This window comes from Mustela nivalis (assembly GCF_964662115.1).
Source record: "Mustela nivalis genome assembly, chromosome: 5".
Lineage (NCBI taxonomy): Eukaryota > Metazoa > Chordata > Mammalia > Carnivora > Mustelidae > Mustela > Mustela nivalis.
The window spans coordinates 87,003,250-87,021,720 of record NC_139024.1 but is presented as its reverse complement, the minus strand read 5'-3'; the positions used below and the strand labels follow the sequence as shown (position 1 = coordinate 87,021,720).

The window sequence follows — 18,471 nt, the reverse complement described above, 5'->3', positions numbered from 1 at the left end:
CACCCGTGAAATATTTGGCTCAGCTGTCTGACCCTTCCCAATCAGTTATGCTCTTGGGTGAAGAGAGATCATGGGAATTACCTGGGTCTGGCCAGCAGTGACTGCTGTCTGGGGCTGCTGAATGATGATCTGCTGGGTCTGGCCCTGCTGGCCCTGCACCTGCACAGCCTGCCCACCCTGGATCTGAATCTGTCCAGGTGGGACTAACTGTATCTGTGCAAGAGAACACAGAGAAAGGTTAGTATCCTGCTGGCACTGGTTTCTTTCGGTCCTGGAGTATTAGGTACCCAAGTTCCTCAAGAAAGCAAGAAAGGCTCTGAAGAGGAAAAAAAAAATCTTGTTCTGTTCTTTATTATAAATTAGATATAAGTTGTTTTCCATTCATGAAACAATGGGGGAACTTTGGCTGCTGTCTAGATATAAGATGATTTTAAGGAATCAAAGTCAGTTTTAAAAAAGATGATATATAATCATGCCTGCACGGTTATATATATTTTTAAAGCATATTCATTAAAAACATTGTGAAGTATTTTTCATAGATAAAAGAATATTATATATATATTCAGAATAATTCCTGAGAGAGTAAGGGAACACAGATGCAACTAGAAGACTGATTATGTTTTGATAAATGTTGAAGCTGGGTGGTAGGGATTCATCATACCATTCTCTTTGTTTTTGTCTATTTAACGCTCTCGATAATAAAATCTTGAAAAAAATGTTATTCTATAAATATGTATATACAAAAGCTTTAAACATACAGAAAAATTGAGACTATCATATTAGAAACCCATGCAGTCACCACTCAGATTTCACAAATTAACTGCCATATTTGCTTCATTTAACATTCCCTTCCCATCTAAAAATTATTCACTGTATTAAAATGTGATCATCCTCACAGAGCATTTTACACGTCTACCCATAAAAACCTATCTATAGGTTTTAGTTTATAAGTTTCCCATAAATAATACATTCTATCTTTTTGCAAGTTTGATCTGAGTGTTATTTCAACAGACTAGAGTTTTTTCCCCCTTTATTCTGTTACTGTAATGTATTACATTGATCAATTTTACTATGTGGAACCATCTTTGAACTCTAGGAATATATCCCATTTGATCATGTTGTGTAATTTTTAATACGCTCTGGATTTGGGTTTGCCAGTATTTTAAGGAGGGGGGAACTCTTGCATCGATGAGCTGAAGACAGACACTTAACCGACTAATCCACCCAGGTGCCCCATTGATAGATTTTTTTTTTTTTTTTTTAAAGTAGGCCCCACAACCATCATGGAGCCCAGTGTAGCTTCAACTCACAACCCTGAGATCAAGACCTGAGCTGAGATCAAGAGTTGGATGCTTAACAGACTGAGTTGCCCAAGTGCCCCAGGTTTATTTTCTATTAGCACTCCGAATGTATCAGTCACTGCTTTCTGGCCTCCAAAATTTCTGATGAGAAATCTGCTAACAATCTTACTCAGGATCCCCTGTAAATCACTTTTCTCTTGGTGCTTTCAAGATTCTCTATTTGTGGCTTCCAAAAGTTTAATGGTTATGTGTCTTGCTGTGGGTCTCTGAGTTCACCTTCATGTCTTTCAACAGAGTTGGGAAATTTTCAGCCATTTCCTCAAATATTCTCTCTGAACTTTTCTGAGACTCCCACAATATCTGTTGGCACACTCAATAGCAGACTCACAGTTCACTTCTTTCCAATGTTTTCTTCTTCTGTTCCCAAGATCCAACCACTTCCGCTGCCTTACCTTCATCAATTCTTTCTTCTATCTATTCAAATTTGATCTGAACCTTTCTAGTCAATTTTTCATTTTCATTATCGTACTTATCAGTGCCACAATTTCTTTTCAGGTTTTCTATCTCTTTATAGGTTTTTCCATTTTGTTCATACATTGCTTTCCTGACTTTTCCAACATCTTCTTGTAGTTCTTTGGGCACCTTTAGGGCAGTTATTTTTAAAATGTTTGTCTTATAGTAGATCTATTTTTTAAAAGGACAGTTTCTAGATTAGTTTCTTACTCTGAATGGGCCACACTTTCCTGTGTCTTTGTAGGCCTTATGATTTTTGTTGGAAACTGCATATTAAGTCAAATAATGTAGTAGCTGTGGAAATCAAATTCTTTCCCTTCCCTGGGATTTGCTGTTATTGTTTTGATTGCTATAGGCAGTCTTTGTGCCAAAAAATCAGCCTAAGGCATAAACCCAAGGCCTTTTCTGAGCCTATGTAGTCCTTCTGAGTATGTGTAGTCCTTTTCTAATTTTTCCAAATATTCAACTTCTTTTGAGTGTCCTAGAGTCTAAAGTTAAGCTCTCAAAGAGGGGAAAAAGACAAAATGAAGGGGGGCAGGAAAGGGTGCTGGCTTTTAAAAAATTCCCTAGCAGCGCCTGGGTGGCTCAGTGGGTTAAGCCTCTGCCTTTGGCTCAGGTCATCATCTCAGGGTCCTGGGATCGAGCTCTGCATCAGGCTCTCTGCTCAGCGGTGAGCCTGCTTCCCCCTCTCTCTCTGCCTGCCTCTCTGCATACTTATGATCTCAACCTCTCTGTCAAATAAATAAATAAAATTTAAAAAAATAAAAATAAAAAATTCCCTAGCAGTCACTTCAGCTAGAGGGAGAGGGACTTATACAACAGAGGTGTAAGGTGGGATGACTTAGGCTGCCTCCTCCTTCGTCTGCACCTCTGATCAGAAGTAGCAATGAGTTATCCCTGATTTTAAAGGATGGCATCTATTTTGTTCACCTTGGCTCCTATAAGCTGCCCAGAGGTTTAAGACCTGTGTACAGCTACCTGCTAGGCCGCTGGTAGCTGCTACTGTGCTAAGAACTCAAACTTACTGAAATTATCTTCACTGTAAGTCTATGTCTCCCCCTATAAGTAAAAAGCTTTCAGTAGACTCAAGAGTTCCAAAATGGTTTGTATCAGATAGACACTGCCAGTGCGATTATTGTGTAGGGTTGGGGGAAAGATTCCTGGAATGTCCTGCTCCACCACCTTCCCAGAATCCTCTGTCTAGGTCTTCTTAATGACTTTTTCCGAATACTTAGGTCATAGTTGGCACTGAGAAAGTAGTGGCAAATCTTACATAAAGAAGTAAACAAATTTATTTAGTTATCTGAATCTATTTCCTGAGTTTCAAACAGCCAGGGATACCTGCTATGAGTCATCTGGATTTCCTTTTCCATCTATTCATATTCTCTGTTCATTGTTATTTTGTATCAGTACATAAACATTCTTTATGGATTTTGGACACAAACCAAATTATGTGTGTTGAAAGTATCCCCTGCTTATCTGTACCATGTCTTTTATTTATATTTTGATGTATATACATTTTTATTTTGAAGTAGTCACATAAATTTTGTTATTTCTTTAAAAAATCCTTCTCATAAAGAAAATTCTCCTGTAAATAAAATCTCAAAGTTTCCAAGTATGTTTGTTTATATTTATACTGTAAATCTACCAAGTATATAGTATGAGATACCGTGTTTTCTTTTTCTAGGTCATTCTTATACTACTTCTTCACTGGTATTTTATACTATTTTTAATTATACATTAACTTCCAATATTCCTGCATTTCTTTCTTCACTTTCTTCACTCTCTACTTTGGTTCCACTATCCTTATTAAAAGCCAGGGATCTTAATTTAAAATTAAACACACACATCTGAACATCTGTACCTTTTCTAAGGGGATACAAGTTTCAATGGAATTCTAAAATAGAGCATGCAATTCAAAAAAAAGGAGTACTGTTCTAAAAGATATGGTTATTCAAAAAACACTAATGAGAAGCAATCTCTAATAAAAAGGGATTGAAACCTTAAGCATTTTAAGGGAGGCTAAGGAATCATACCTAGAGCTTTATACATGTTAACAGAAAAGAATTTCTCCAGGGTGGTTTGATTACTTAGAGTCCTACTAGGAGGGAAGGGAATGAAATAAATAACCCTTTCAAAGTCTCTTAAAGGCCAAAATATTCCCCATAAAATCAGAGAATTCAGAGCTGGAATGAATCCTAAACATCACCTGATATAAAATGCATTTCTGGAAGAGAACACTGACAATCAAATGACTTGGCCAGGATTAGAAATCCTGTTTAATGGCAGACCTGCGAATGAAGTCAGGTCACTGCATTCACAGTACAGAGTTCCTAGCATTATATCATTTCCACTCAACAGTGGAGAGGAAGGTGTGGCAAAGGGGGAGTTGGAGAGGAGGCAATGGGAAGGACAGAAATGAAATAGCAGTACAACACTGCGGCAAACACACACAAAAAATATATTTAAAGCCTCATACATTTATGCATAGAGCAATGTGGAAGCTATTTTTAATCCTAACTACAACTCTATCTTGGCAAAAATATGCCAACGGCCTTAAAAATGATCTTACCCTTTGCTCAAGCAATCCCTCCACTCCAAAGAAATTACTCTAAGAATTCAACTGGAAAATAAAGCAATCACACTCAAATACATTTATAGTGATCTTACCTATAGAAACAAAAAACAAAAATACAGCAAAACAAACAAAAAATCCCAGAATACACTTTGCAAGGAAAGTATACATACAATTACAAGGGTTTATATAAAAATTAATTTTAGATTTATAAAGTAGTGTGATCATGGCTGGGTTTTTCAACTTCTATTAAATTCCCCCATAATACCTAAACCATTGGAATCATTTTAACTGTTAAAACAAAATACAGATACACTAGAAAGTTAATAGTTCTCCCTTGCCCCTGCCTCTATGCACATAACCCATGAGTGTTTAGCTATTCATTACAGAAATCACATAGTATATATAATTCTCTGCAAATTATTTTTCACTAAAAATACTTCAATATCTATTACCCCTCACCCTTTTTAAGTTTTTTTATTTTTATTTATTTATTTTTTAAAGATTTTGTTTATTTATTTGACAAACAGAGATCACAAGTAGGCAGAGGGGGCAGGCAGAGAAAGAGGGGGGAGCAGGCTCCCTGCTGAGCAGAGAGCCCAACTTGGGGCTGAATCCCAGGACCCTGGGATCATGACCTGAGCCAAAGGCAGAGGCTTTAACCCACTGAGCCATCCAGGCGCCCCCCTCATCCTTTTTAATAAGGACAAAATGCTCCATATATGAACATACAGAGTATGATGTATTCAGCAATTTCTTTATCCTTATTGATGGAATGGACATATGGGTTACATTTTTTTTTCCTAGTACAATGCTGCAATGTTTTTGCACATTTTTCCCTGTACGTGGGTGCTTTTCTTCTTACACAACAGATTCTCAGAAGTGGGGCAGAAAGAGCAAAGGTTTATATTTATATATTTAATAGTGAGATGCCTTCAGAATTTGAAATTATAAACAATGTTTCATTTTCTCTACATCTATTATAGCATTGGACATAAACTCTTTTTAATTTTTACCAACTCAATTAAAAAATCCCTCTAGTTTTTACAAATCTGATGCTACCGAGCTGCATCTTATTTTATCTTTGTTTTCTGTTTCTAAATCGGTCTTTCCAGTGGATTTACCTAAGCACTTTACTGGTCTGTTTACAGAATCTGTCTTTATTCACCCTTTCTACGTTTTTGTTAATTTTCTACTTCATTAATTTTAACTTGCTTTTTTGCTCATTTTGTTCTTTCTTCCTTTCTCTAACTTTGAAAGGGAAATACCATTCATTTTTCAGTTCTTTTACAATAAAAGTATTGGGATGCCTGCATGGCTCAGTCAGTTAGGTGTCTGCCTTCAGTTCAGGTCATAATCCCAGGTCCAGGGACTGAGCCACATGTCAGGCTCCCTTCTCAGCAGGGAGTCTGCTTCTCCCACTCCCTCAGCCTGCTGATCCCCTTGCTTGTGCTCTGTTGGCAAATAAATAAATAAAATCTTAGAAAAGAAAAAAAGAAGTATTTAAGGGTTACACATTTTGCTCTAAGTACAGCTTTAGGTGTGTGTGATGGGTTTGGACTGAAGCATTTTTTTTTCATCACTTGCTAGATAATCCATATTATCAAAATGAAATGAATATCATATCAAAATATCATATCAAAAATGAAATGAAATCTGAAAATGAAAATTTTGGACTTGTAGCTAGTGTACCAAGTGTACCAAAAAACTCCCAACTTTCAAGCTCCTATGAGTAAACAGACTACTTCAGAAGCCAGGGCATTATACATGCTCTGTAACATCTTAAATCTCAATATAAAAACACCGAGCTAACTGACTGCATTCTGAAAGCCAAAAAGCCATGTTAGAAATGAAATGGAATATCCAAAAGAATAGCTACAAGTCCAAAATTTTCATTTTCAGATTTCCTTTCATTTTTTTCCAAGTAATTTATAATTTGGATTATCTAGCAAGTGATGAAAAAATAACCTTCCTGACCAAGAACAGTTAATTTCCGAGGCACACTATAAATTCTTTCAGTTGCCAGAAATTCCAAAGAAGATCAAACCAATGAATTACTTCTAATAAACTGGACTCTCATCTTTTTGTATTCTTTATATACTGATTCAATATCATACCTAACATTTTAGTCCTTACCAGAGACATTCCAATTTCTTTAATTCTTTTGTCACTTGTGGTACAAAAGCAGAAAATTAACTAATTTTGTGAATGTAGGGTGGCAAATGATTAAATGCCAAATCAACAGTTTCTAACAAGCTCTTCTTTAAAACCTCTACTCTGTTACTCTGATATTCTGTCTGAACATTTTTTTGCAACGCTCACCTGCTGCAAACCCTGAGTCCCAGACACAGGTACTTGCATGATGGTTTGACCTTGTCCACCAGGGACAGCTTGGACCATGATGGGCTGGCCAGTTGATGTGATTAATTGGCCTCCACTGACCTGTACCATTAATGGCTGCCCCTGAACCTAGAAGGAAATAAGATAAGAACAATGAAATAACCTAAGACACAAAATGGTTTTTACCAAAGATAATCACTGGAACTATTCTGTTGCCTTGGTAGAGCGGGAAAAGGTAGAAGAGACACTAAGAAAGTAAGTCTCAAGTCTCTGTCTTTAAGTTATCTTCTTTAAAAATGCTCTATCTTTGACTAAACGCCAAATTGAACACTTTAAGGTCAGATATAATGAAGTATATCCAGGGTCTTGAGGAAGCCTCAACAGACATAAGGCATTTGTCATCAAATACAGGCTAAATCCATGAGAAGCACTTAATCAAAACATCCAGACTATGTGCCTTTTGAGACTATCATTCAGGTATAGTTTCTAGTAAAGCCTGGAGAGGAGGCAATGAGAGGGAAGGCTGATGGTGGTGATGGTGTGTGAGTGCAAATTCTACATAACCTGGAAGGAATAAATCAAACCACCTAGTAATGACTCCAGAAGGATGGGTAGCAAGCAGCTCTGGAAGCTTATGCAGAAGACCCTTTCTCCCTATAGTCTCTCAAGCATAAATGAAATATACAACTTTTATTCTCTGTATCACTCTGGGAATTCTAGTCCTATGGTTGTTTCAAGAGCCCACTAGGGAAGGCCTAGAAATATTTTCTGATCAGTTTTCAAGCTCTTTGGTGAATTCCTCACACTGGACCCTCCAGTATCTGCATAGTTGTTTTAGTTTTAAAAGAAACAGTGATAAATATGGGAATTAATACACTCAAGTGTACCAAAAAACTCCCAACTTTCAAGCTCCTATGAGTAAACAGTACTTTACAAGCTAGGGCATTATATACGTGCTCTGTAACATCTTAAATCCCAATATAAAAAAAAGGTCCAAAAGAATAGCTACAAGTCCAAAATTTTCATTTTCAGATTCTGTCCTTGAGGAATAATTTGAGGAATTATTTGTAACAGAACACAAGAATATTCATATGACTAAAATATGAATTCTAATTCTTAATTCCCTTGAAAAGTGTGTTCAAATAACAGTAATTGGTTAAAAGGTCAGTCTTCCCTAGATGAATAGATTAGCTATTAAGGTGCCCTCTTCCTCATCACCACCACCACCACCAAATGCATCAGAATCGTTAGGAACATTTAAACCCTAAGTTTCATAAACTGTTCATTGAGAAATTCCCCTTTACTTTTTAAAGGACCTTACAATCTGATTCTCTCATGCTTTCTCCCTTCCTTATCAAATTAAATTCCCTTTGCTATACCAATGTTTGCATATACTCCATCAGAAAGGATTGTTCTGAATATTTATTAAATGAGTAACTGCAAGAAGTATTAAAAATTCTCCAAAATAATGAGACCCCTAGAGGAAAGGTTTTCATCATTTACATAAAGTCTTTCCATTTCTTTTAAATAAAATCTACATAAGTAAGAAACATAAATTTTAAGGCCCAACTGTTCATAAGTTTCTGACTACCCATCATCTTGAATTTCTCCCCTCACTGACATGCTAAATGTATACATGATAAACCATTTGAGACTCCAAGGAGTCCACTGTGTTTACAACATATGAATGATTACAAGGACACATGCATCAGACAAGAAGCCATACAGTTAAGAGCATGTTACATTCCCATTCCACAAGGGGTTAATGACAATACTGTTTTATGTATCAATAAGATGAAGCAAGCATGAAAAACATGAAGAACAAGCTGTTGAACTCTGAGATTTGAACATATTTAGGAGTACCTATAAGCTCAGCATTTTTTCAGTCTAATTTATGTCCAGAACTAACTGCATATTACCATTAGTTACTACATGTGGCAAGTGTGTGGGTAAGGCTGAAATGATTACGACGAGGGGCAGGTAACTGCCAGGTGCTTCACAGCACTGAAGTAAGATGCCAGTTCTACATTCTAAGTTCTACTTTGAATCATTTCCATTCAATGAAGGAAAAAAGGAAGGGCACTCAAATTTTGTCAATTTCTCAAAACAGAGTCATTTTCATCAAAGTAACCCATAGACAGAGAAAAAACTTGGGCTCATTTTTACATAGGCACTGGCCAAAATATAACGCCAATTTAGGATATTTAGCTTGGCAATACATAATGTTAGGGAACTGCTCTAGTTAAGAATTCTTATAGGCTGTAACACCTAAGACTTATAGAAAGCATATTCCACCTCTGTCTGAGGAAGAGATACACGGTAATCTTTGCAAATGTAGTAATAAAACTGGACATGGTTTCCTCAGGAAAGGTAGTGAAAAGGCAGCAGCTAAGAGATTAACAAGATTCACTGATCAGATAAACCTTGCAAAGTAAAAGGATTATTCTGCAGCTGAGTTGCCCTTTTAATAAAAATAAAACATAATCTAACCCTAGTTATTTTTTATTCCACTATGATAAATACAAATAGGAATTTTACCGTGCATTCTGATCATAGAGCTTGAGATCTAAATAGATTTTAATGTTACTTGTAAGAATTTCTTACCGTCGCTTATACCATTTCCTTCCCAGGTATTCCCAAAGAAACACAACCGCCAAATTCAATTTTAGAAAATTGATACTGGGGTCGCTACACAACTAGGCATGAAACATTGGGGAAACTGGAATCTTAAAAGCCTCAAACACAAGTTAACAGCATCAAAAACATGCAACTGGCTTTGCCATTCCTCCTTGAGATCCTACCACAAACAGCACCAGACATGAGGACAGAAGAAGTTCATGCAGGGCTTACAGAGAATCAGAGAGGGCACCACTACCTGGAGGGTCTGGACTTGCTGGCCTGAGGCGGATGCCACCTGGGCCTCAGTCTGCAACTGGACAGCAGTGACACCACCCTGCTGCTGAGAACAGGAACAGGAAGAGCTTGAAATGTGTCAGGAAGGAAATGGAGAGTTCAAGATATGAGATCACCTTACCTCTTGTGGGAGAAGGAGGGAATCTTCTTTCAACAGTCCCACCCAAGAAGACTTTCAAAACTGTAGAGACTCCCTATACTGAAGCTATTTTGTCATGGTAGCAGGATCAAAGATATTAGCCCTCTATCCCCAGAGTGAAACTCAAAACACATTTCCATGACTCAAAAACAATAGTTGTCCATCATTAACACAATTTTTTTAAATGAACTCCTTCCCTCCAGAAATAAGCATTTGATCCTTCTGCTTTGAGTTATCTTAATGCTTTTTATTTCCTCAAATGAGTTCACAACAACAAAGTTATCGGGTTTTTACAGCTTTGAAGCTACAGTGAAGAATTTCTGGGACTTAAATGTAATGACCAGATAGGAAGAATGAAGCAATCACTGTGAACCAAAATCATCTTCATGCTGGTCACTGCTCTCTCATGGCCCAAAACTAAGATAACTTCTACTCAATTGGATTACCTTAGAAGCAATGTTTTCAGTGATTTAACCTAATTTTTATATCCTTTAATGATAAATTCTGACAGAAAAAGACTTTATCCATCAGGGCGATTCTGTGAATAGAAGGCCCTTTGTGGAATCCCCTTCCCCAAGCAGGCAGCTGAAGGAGGCTGCCAGAGACATAGCAGCTGCGTGTGGAAGGAAAAGCTAGCGAAGGACTTTAAGTAATTACTTTCTTTTAATCAAAAGTTGCTCCTTCCTTTGATCATTAGCTAGGAACAAGTTACCATCAAAACAGCTTTTGCACTCCCTATCATCTACCTTTCTGTATTCTCTAAGTTCCCTTTGGAAACAAAACATTCCCCAATCTTGGCCTAAGGTCAAACAGATGCATAATGAATATCTTTTCTTCTAGGGAGAAACACAAACTTTTACTAAAATAAAAAGCTAGTAGAGAGCATCAGAAAATGTAATCTCTGTATAAATCTAAAAAAGCAATCTATCTTATTAAGGAATAAACCAACAGGGGATTCCTTTCTAGTATGTGCTTATTCGTAAGAGGGGCTAAGTATTAACCTCATGTTGAACTACAGCTTTTCAGAATAAGCACCCTGACGGATCAAATCAAAGAAGAGTGGGTTTCTTGGATACTGACTATCTTGGTTTATCACTATGCCACAGCCTTGAAAGATCACAAAGCTAGTTTAATCAAGAAGAGAAACAACAAAACTGAATCCAGAAAAAACAAAAACAAAACCCTCCACATTTCCATCTGAGAACAGACCAGGTTTTGACTTTAAGCAAAATGAAATGGGCAATTCAGTATTACACAAGACTCCTGAGAAGAGTGAATTTTATGTTGTCATGGACTGAACACAGAGCTCATGAGAGAAATCCCAGCACAACCAATCTTCAAAAAGCATTCTGGCACAAGTCACCAGACCTATTATTTGTAAGATCTGGGACCTCTAAATAAATTCCCCACTTGAGTGGTGCTCCAAAGCTGTGCTGTTTAAAGCAGTTGTACTTCCATACCTGCTGCTGAATCTGTCCAGCCTGCACAACAATCTGCTCTGTCGAACTATTGCTGTTTGCTGTATACTGCTCCATGATCCCTCCAAGTTAGAATCCTGTCCACAGTGAGTTTCACTCAGGAGATCCTAGAAGACTGCGAAATGCACTCCTATTAGAAGGGTTGGAAAGAAACTAAGTGAGATTGTTAATAAAAGCCTTGCCAGGTGATTAACATTGATAACTTAATGCTGTGCTTTATTCGAAAGTAAACAGGGTAAGAGAACAGGAAACGTTCATTTTTGACATCATTTGTAACTAGGATTACAAGGCACACTCAGGCCAACAATACCATAATGCCATTTCACATGTCTTCAAAGTGCTTTTAGTCATTTCTGATTGGCAGCCTTACCTTCAATACTACCGGGGGAACATTTCAAATTTAGGAATACTCATGAAACCACAATATCACGTTTTTACAAGGCCTATTTAACACTGGTTTTAAGGTCTACACGCATATTTTAGAAGATAAACAGTTTCTTTATTTTGTAGCACATTCTTGCAGCCTGCCAATAAAATACCAAATGTGTTACTCTAGTTCGCTACACATGGTCTGCAATGTAAAATTTCATGGCTTATTATTTAATAAGGAAATTACCCAGACCTGAAGTTAGCCATTTTGCTTATCAAAATCTCCATTAAGTAGTATTAAGAAAGCTCAAGTGAAGGTTTAGGAATTTGCATTTTAATCCAGAGCAAGAAATAAAATGGCAAAAATGATGTTTATAAATAGAAGGAAAAATTTTACATGACATATTAAGGCTACAAGTTTCTCTAGAAAGAACTTAAGTTTCCCCCACTCTTACATTCAAATGCCAACCCAATAGACCTAATTCCACCCTACCCTTTATTATATAATTTTAATTTTTTTTTTTTAATGGCATTTTCCAAACCTATGCAAGAACAGTTATAGGAGCGGCCGAGATGGCTCAGTCAGTTAAGTGTCAGACTCTTGGTTTTGGCTCAGGTCGTGATTTTGGGGTCGTGAAGTCAAGCCCTGCTTTGGGCTTCATGTACAGCATGAAGTCTGCTTAAGATTCTCTCTTTTCCTTTCCTTCTGCCCCTACCCACATTAGTGCACATTCTCTAAATAAATCTAAAGAAGATTCTCTCCCTCTGTCCCTCCCTTTGATTATGCGTGCACATGCATGCTCTCTAAATAAATAAATAATCTTTAAAAAAAAAAAAGAGAAAGAGAGAGAGAGAGAGAACTGAGAACATCATTAATGAGCCCCCACAGCCATCTCTAATTCTTACCCCATGGTCAATCCTGTTTTACACACCTCATCTACTTTCTACCCACCCCTGAATTATTTTAAAGTAAATACCAGACACTGTAGTATTCTAAAATTCTTTTTTTTTTTAAAAAGATTTTATTTATTTGACAGAGAGAGACACAGGGAGAGAGAGAACACAAGCAGTGGGAGTGGGAGAGGGAGAAGAAGGCTTCCTGCCAAGCAGGGAGCCAGACAGGGGGCTCCATCCCAGGACCCTGGGATCCTGACCTGAGTTGAAGGCAGACACTTAACGACTGAGTCACTCAGGCGCCCCTGTTATTCCAAAATTCTAACTTTATCTCTAAAGAGGAAGGACTCTTCCTCTGTCGTTACCATCACGTCACAATATCGTTTCTATAGTATAATTTCAAACATTAGAAAAGGAGTAAGTCCCTAAATATTATCAAATATTCAGGCCTTGGTCAAATTAATCCTGCTCACTTAAAGACTTTTTAAAAATAAGGATGCAATCAGATAAATAGAAATGGTACTTGAGAACCTTAGATAAATTTGACTCAAAAATTTAAAAATTATACCAACTACCAAAATTATACCAATTACCATCAAAGAGTAATTCACCTTGGAAGTATGAGAAAGGTACATGCATATATAATCAAAATGTAGATAAATCTTCACCCCCAATTTTTCTCCAGGCTTTCATAAATTCTAAAATTCGAATGATAAAGTTATGTGAGCTAAAATGAACTGCACATTACGTAGGCAAAGAAATGCACTACTCCATAAAATCACACATGGTAGATGAGATTAATCACTTGTAAACTGTCTCAATATGGTGTGAGAGAAATAAAAATATATTCAAGTGCATGTGCAAGTATTTAGGAAGAAGTATATTTAGGTCTAAAATTCACCCTGAAATGCATCAAAAAATAAGACGGATTGATATATGAATGGATGGAGATACCTGATAAATCAAATATGGTACAGTGTTAACAAGAGATGCTAGGTGATGGGTATATGCTGGGGTTTATTGTAAAATTCTTTCAACTTTATTGTATGTCTGAAAATTTTTATACTAAAATACGTGTATAGCTTATTACTCATCACCAAAATGGTATGCAGAGTAAGAGTGTAAGAGCCATAAATAAGTGACAGGATGACTGTGCCATCACTGCATGCTGTTCTGTGACCATATGGTTCTCTAACTCACTACCCTTGCTCTGATGGAATGCTCACCAAGCAACTATCTAACTATAATTTGGATTTACATACAGATACGCCAACAGAAACCAAATATGATCAGTAACACAAATGAACTTGTTATTTCTCATTGTATACTGACAAAATGACTTTGATTTTTACACCAGTTCTCTTCGGAACCGGTTGACTAAGTCGGCTCCTGAGGTTCTGGAACAGTACAGAAATCAAGTTTTCAGCAACACTAAATGGCTCTGCCAGGGAAGTAAATGGTCTTCCCTAAACTACCTTGTCTCTAACTTCACTACAATGTATTTATGTTTATAAACTAATAAAATTAAAGAATTAAGGATCTTGGTAACAAAAGAGTGTAAGTGATTCCATTTACATGAAACTCAAAATGCAGGAGAAATTTGACACACAGAGAGAGAGAAATCACAAGTAGGCAGAGCAACAGTCAGGGTGGGGTGGGGAACAGGCTCCCTGCTGAGCAGAGAGCCCAAAGCGGGCTCGATCCCAGGACCCTGAGATCATGACCTGAGCTGAAGGCAGAGGCTTAACCCATTGAGCCACCCAGGCGCCCAGAAATCTAGAGACAGAAAGCAGATCAGTGGTTCCCTGGGACTGGAAAGGCAGGGCAGGATAGGGGTGGGAAGTTGATCAGGATAGAGCACCTGAAACTTTCTGGGGTGATGAATATGTTTTATATATTTTTATCATGGCAGTCGTCACATAGGTATATAAACCTAAGCTCATCAAAATGAACACTTAAAAAAATGATTACTTTATGTCTTACTGTATCTCAATAAAGTTGATTTAAAAAATTGGGATCATGAAGGAACATCTTCTTTCAACACTCCACCATCTACTCCCCTGCCCAAATCCCTTTCCTGTATGAGATTTTTTTCCATGACCACTAATTTCCAGAAATGTATTTTATGAAGGATACGAGAATGAGTAAAACAGAACATCATGCAGATTTTCCCAACTAGTTTATGCTAGTAATAATCACTGTACATTGAAGGGTAAAAAAGGAAGCGGTTCTCAATCTAACAGCATTTTTCTTTCCGATGAATGAGGGATTCAGGCTGCAACATGATAACGAGACTGCTAATGGTGAATATGTACACAACTGGTTTCACAGAAGCCATGTGCTCCTACTACCTTGAGCTTCAGTTAGCAAAACTGCAATACAACATGACATTGTGTATCCTCCACTGCTTTTCTGTCCAACATTTGAAAAAAATTAAGTCAGCCAGATTTACTCAGTCTAGCTCTCGATCCTAACATAGTTTTGGATGTTTCTTTCTCAAAGAGTGTGTGTATATTCTTGCTAGCATGAAAATCCTCTTCCTCCCCGCTTTAAGGTGCAGAACCCTAAACATAGCTAACTACCAGTAACCCATTCTACGTGTCCCTACACATTTTAAAGCTAAAACTTCCAAATCTCAACCATAAGCATGTGAAAGCCCTTTGGAATTACTGTATTTAACAATCCCTACCAGGTAAAGATTGCAACAATGCCTTCAATCTTCTTGCCCACAAATCACTGCACACCTAACAGAAAAAAAATAACTGCAACAAAGTGTCTACAAGTGCTTATCTTTATGAAACATAAGATGCACAGATACTTCCTACTGTATTGTAAAAAAAAAATAGCAGCATCACCCACTAAAGTGACTTCACAACTCAACAAATGGGTCCTCATCTGTGTTTGATAAAAGACCAGAGAACTAAGGACTGTCCAGCTTCCCTACTGTCCAAGGGATTTCCAGACTGGAGTTCCTTATTTGTTCCTTGTCTCCACTAATGAGGCATCATTTGCCAGACACCATCCTGAAGGTTTCAGAAATAAGAAGAAAACTCTGATAAAGATCTTAACTTCAAAGAGTCTTTAAGTTTGGTAAAGAAGTAAAAAGCTATACTGGAACCCTAAGTGAGAAACAAGGTAAATCAGTAACAGGGAGAAGAGGCATTTCTTCCACCTGGGCATAGGTTAAGTCAAGGAAGGCTTTAGGAAAATGTAGCACCTGACCGGTCCACAGTGTGAGCAGAATTTATACATGTGATGATGTGGGAGGGGCGGAGTACTCTCCATGAAGAGCCAGCATAAAAACAAGAACAGAAATTTCAGGATATGAATAGCAGGCTAAAAGGACCCATGTCAAGAGAAAGCTAGAGGCCAGAATACTACTTCTTGAAATTCCAGGCAAAGAAGTTCTTCTGCAGACAGGTGGAGGCTTTAGAGATGTTTAGCACAAGAGCAACCAGACTCTAACTTGTAACTGCCTTTAAGAAAAGTCTAGTGAAAGTGCCCAGTGGTTTTAAAGAGGCTCTATATATCCATTTTTACATACCAAGGTTAAAACAATGTTTGGAAAACAAATATGTTCCAAAAAACATATTTGAACGCATCAAATGCATTCTAAAAACTGAAAACAAAAAAACCCTCTTCGACGCTTTAGTAGTGGAGAGAGCACTGGACCAGGAAGAGTTTTCTGAAATTTGTCAGTTTCATGACCTTTAATGTGATCATAAAAATGGGCACCATATACTTAAGACCCAGTGCACTTGCCACGACTTAGAAGATGCTTGCTTCACATGAATAAAAACTTTTAAAGTCCTGGGAGAAAAATCTTCCTTTCTTCCCCCAAATTCGGCTACTGTTGTACTGCAGAAGCCCAGAGTTCAGAAATTCATTTTTCAGACCCCAGAAAAAAACACACCCCAGGATTTCTTCCATCTGAGGATCCAAAACCCAACTATTTCTGAAAATCCCTTATCAAGATATACAAGTCCTTTTACCACCTGGGCCTTCCAGCCTCAATTCTCCTGAGTACTGTCCAGTGACTTCCCCCACCTTTCCCCTCAAACACAGCACAGTTTGGTGTCTCTGCACATGCTTTTCTCTGTGTCTAATGCCCTTCCATTCTTTCCTGTCGGAAGAAATTCTATTGTCATTTAAGGCCAATGAAAAGTGTGGCAACATCGAGTCTGACACCGAGGTTGTTAGTTCTCACACACCAGTAACTTCACAGAATTGAACTTGGCCTCCTTATGGCACTAACCTTTAAGTATTATTTAGTTGTTCACTTGTTAATCTCCACCAGGCAGTACGATCCTTAACTGACCTCTCCCTACTTTCTCCCCAGCATATAGAGTGATGCTTGGTACATACTAATTGCTAGAGACATGGCTGTCAAAGAGTTCTCACCCTAACGAAACCCCACAAAACTGTGAAGTTTCTACAAATACCTGAGTAGAAAACGTTAACATGGAATTAGAAAGTATGCTTAAAAAACAAAAATAATAAATCAAGAGATGGCTGTGGACTGAACTAACGAGTCAAGCCTGACACATGCAAAGTGACACCGAAAAGTGAAAGGAAAAAGAAAAAAAAAAAAGAATTCTACATTCCCAAAGAAGGGAGAGTTCGCAAAATGAGCAACGGGGAAAACTAATAATATGAGAAACAAGTTGTGCAGCCTCCGGGAAAAGGAATCCGCAGGGCTGGCAATCTTCTAGAAGTGAGGTTCCAGGCACCGAATGCACTGGCGGCTGTACAGCCAGGACAAGAAAGGGAGACCGCTTGGTCGGACTCCAAGACGGAGGTGTGCGGTTCTGCCCGGGCGAGCGGGGCGGGGAGAAGAGGAAATGACGAGCCAAAAGGGGGTGGTAACGGCGCCGGGCCGGAGACCCGGGACGAGCGTGCTGAGAGGAGGGGCGCGGCGGGGTAGGGGAGTGGGCGCACTAACGGACCCCCCTCCCCTGGCCCGGGAGATAGCGGGGGCGGGCACGCAGAGAGCCAAGGCGGGGACGCGCTGGCTTCCTCTCCCCGCGGCACTCCGGGCCCTGTGGCCGCGGCGCGTACCTTCCCCAGGCCTCACTCGCGACCCAGGGGTACTGCAGACAGGCGGACCCGACTCTCGGAAGACTGGGGATCGCGGGCCCCGCGGGAGACTTCCCGTCCCGAGGGCTGGAGCACGGAGAGTGCAAGGGCGGGTTTCAGTTTTTTTTTTTACTGGAACGATCTGGAGAAGACCGCCAAAGCCCCGGGCGTGCGTGAACCTGAGTGTAGGGGCATTCGTGGCAGGCAGGCCACCAACCCCGAGCCTGGGCCTGACAAACTGGGCTTAAGAATCGGGAGAACGGGGAGGCATCCCCAACTGGCACAGGCACCCTGCAAGAGTGTGAACCCGGAGATGCTCGCTCCCGAGGGCGCCATCCTCGCGCGGGGCGGCCCCCTGCAGGCCCCGGCCGAGAATGGCCCGGGACACTCACAGGCCCGGGGCCAGGGCCGCCGGCCGCCCCGCTCGGCTAGGCTCAGCTAGGCTCCCGGGGCTCGACGGGCGCCTGGGCCTCTCCTGAGTGGTCAGCGAGACCCGCCAATCGGGGCGCTGGGGCCGGCTCTGGGCCGCTGGATATTGGCTCCTCACACTCACCGTGCCTCGCTCCCCCGGTTCGCTGCCCGCGCTGATTGGCTCCAGTACCGGACCCCGAAACCCAATCAGAGGCTCCAGCCGCCGCTGCCGCCGCCACTGCCGCTGCCTCGCAAAATGGCGAACCCGAACAAAGGGGAATCGGGCCTCCCTCCAACCGCCTCCGCGCAGGCGCCTCTGAGACCACGCCCCCTAACCCCAGCATCGGGCTTGCCCCACCCCCAGTTGAAGGAGCACCGCGCAGGCGTGTCCTGAAGCCACGCCCACTTCCCTGATTTGACACCATCGCCGGCTAAAGGAATACGCAGGCGCCTTCTAGACGC

The 18,471-nt window shown here is 39.6% G+C and overlaps 2 protein-coding genes across 12 annotated transcripts in view; one reads left to right on the top strand and one right to left on the bottom strand.

Moving 5' to 3' along the window:
- TREML1 (triggering receptor expressed on myeloid cells like 1) overlaps nucleotides 1-12,637 on the top strand; it is a 79,045-nt gene extending 66,408 nt beyond the window's left edge. Inside the window, exon 6 of the mRNA XM_082731732.1 lies at nucleotides 9,360-12,637. Coding sequence (XP_082587858.1) covers nucleotides 9,360-9,398 — 39 coding nt within the window. The 3' untranslated portion in view covers nucleotides 9,399-12,637. The remainder of the gene's footprint in view (nucleotides 1-9,359) is intronic.
- Nucleotides 1-18,342, bottom strand: part of NFYA (nuclear transcription factor Y subunit alpha) — a 28,455-nt gene extending 10,113 nt beyond the window's left edge. For 2 of the 11 annotated variants that reach the window (XM_082731721.1, XM_082731725.1), the window contains exons 1-4: nucleotides 11,242-11,370; nucleotides 9,605-9,688; nucleotides 6,712-6,858; nucleotides 82-213 (exon numbers count right to left, since the gene is read on the bottom strand). In XM_082731721.1, the coding sequence (XP_082587847.1) occupies nucleotides 82-213; nucleotides 6,712-6,858; nucleotides 9,605-9,688; nucleotides 11,242-11,316 (438 nt within the window). In that variant the 5' untranslated portion in view covers nucleotides 11,317-11,370. Of the gene's footprint in view, nucleotides 1-81; nucleotides 214-6,711; nucleotides 6,859-9,601; nucleotides 9,689-11,241; nucleotides 11,375-18,151 lie in introns of those variants that run through there. The other 9 variants (XM_082731720.1, XM_082731724.1, XM_082731722.1 and 6 more) reach the window with 7 other exon arrangements.
- Nucleotides 18,343-18,471: the final 129 nt, after the last annotated feature.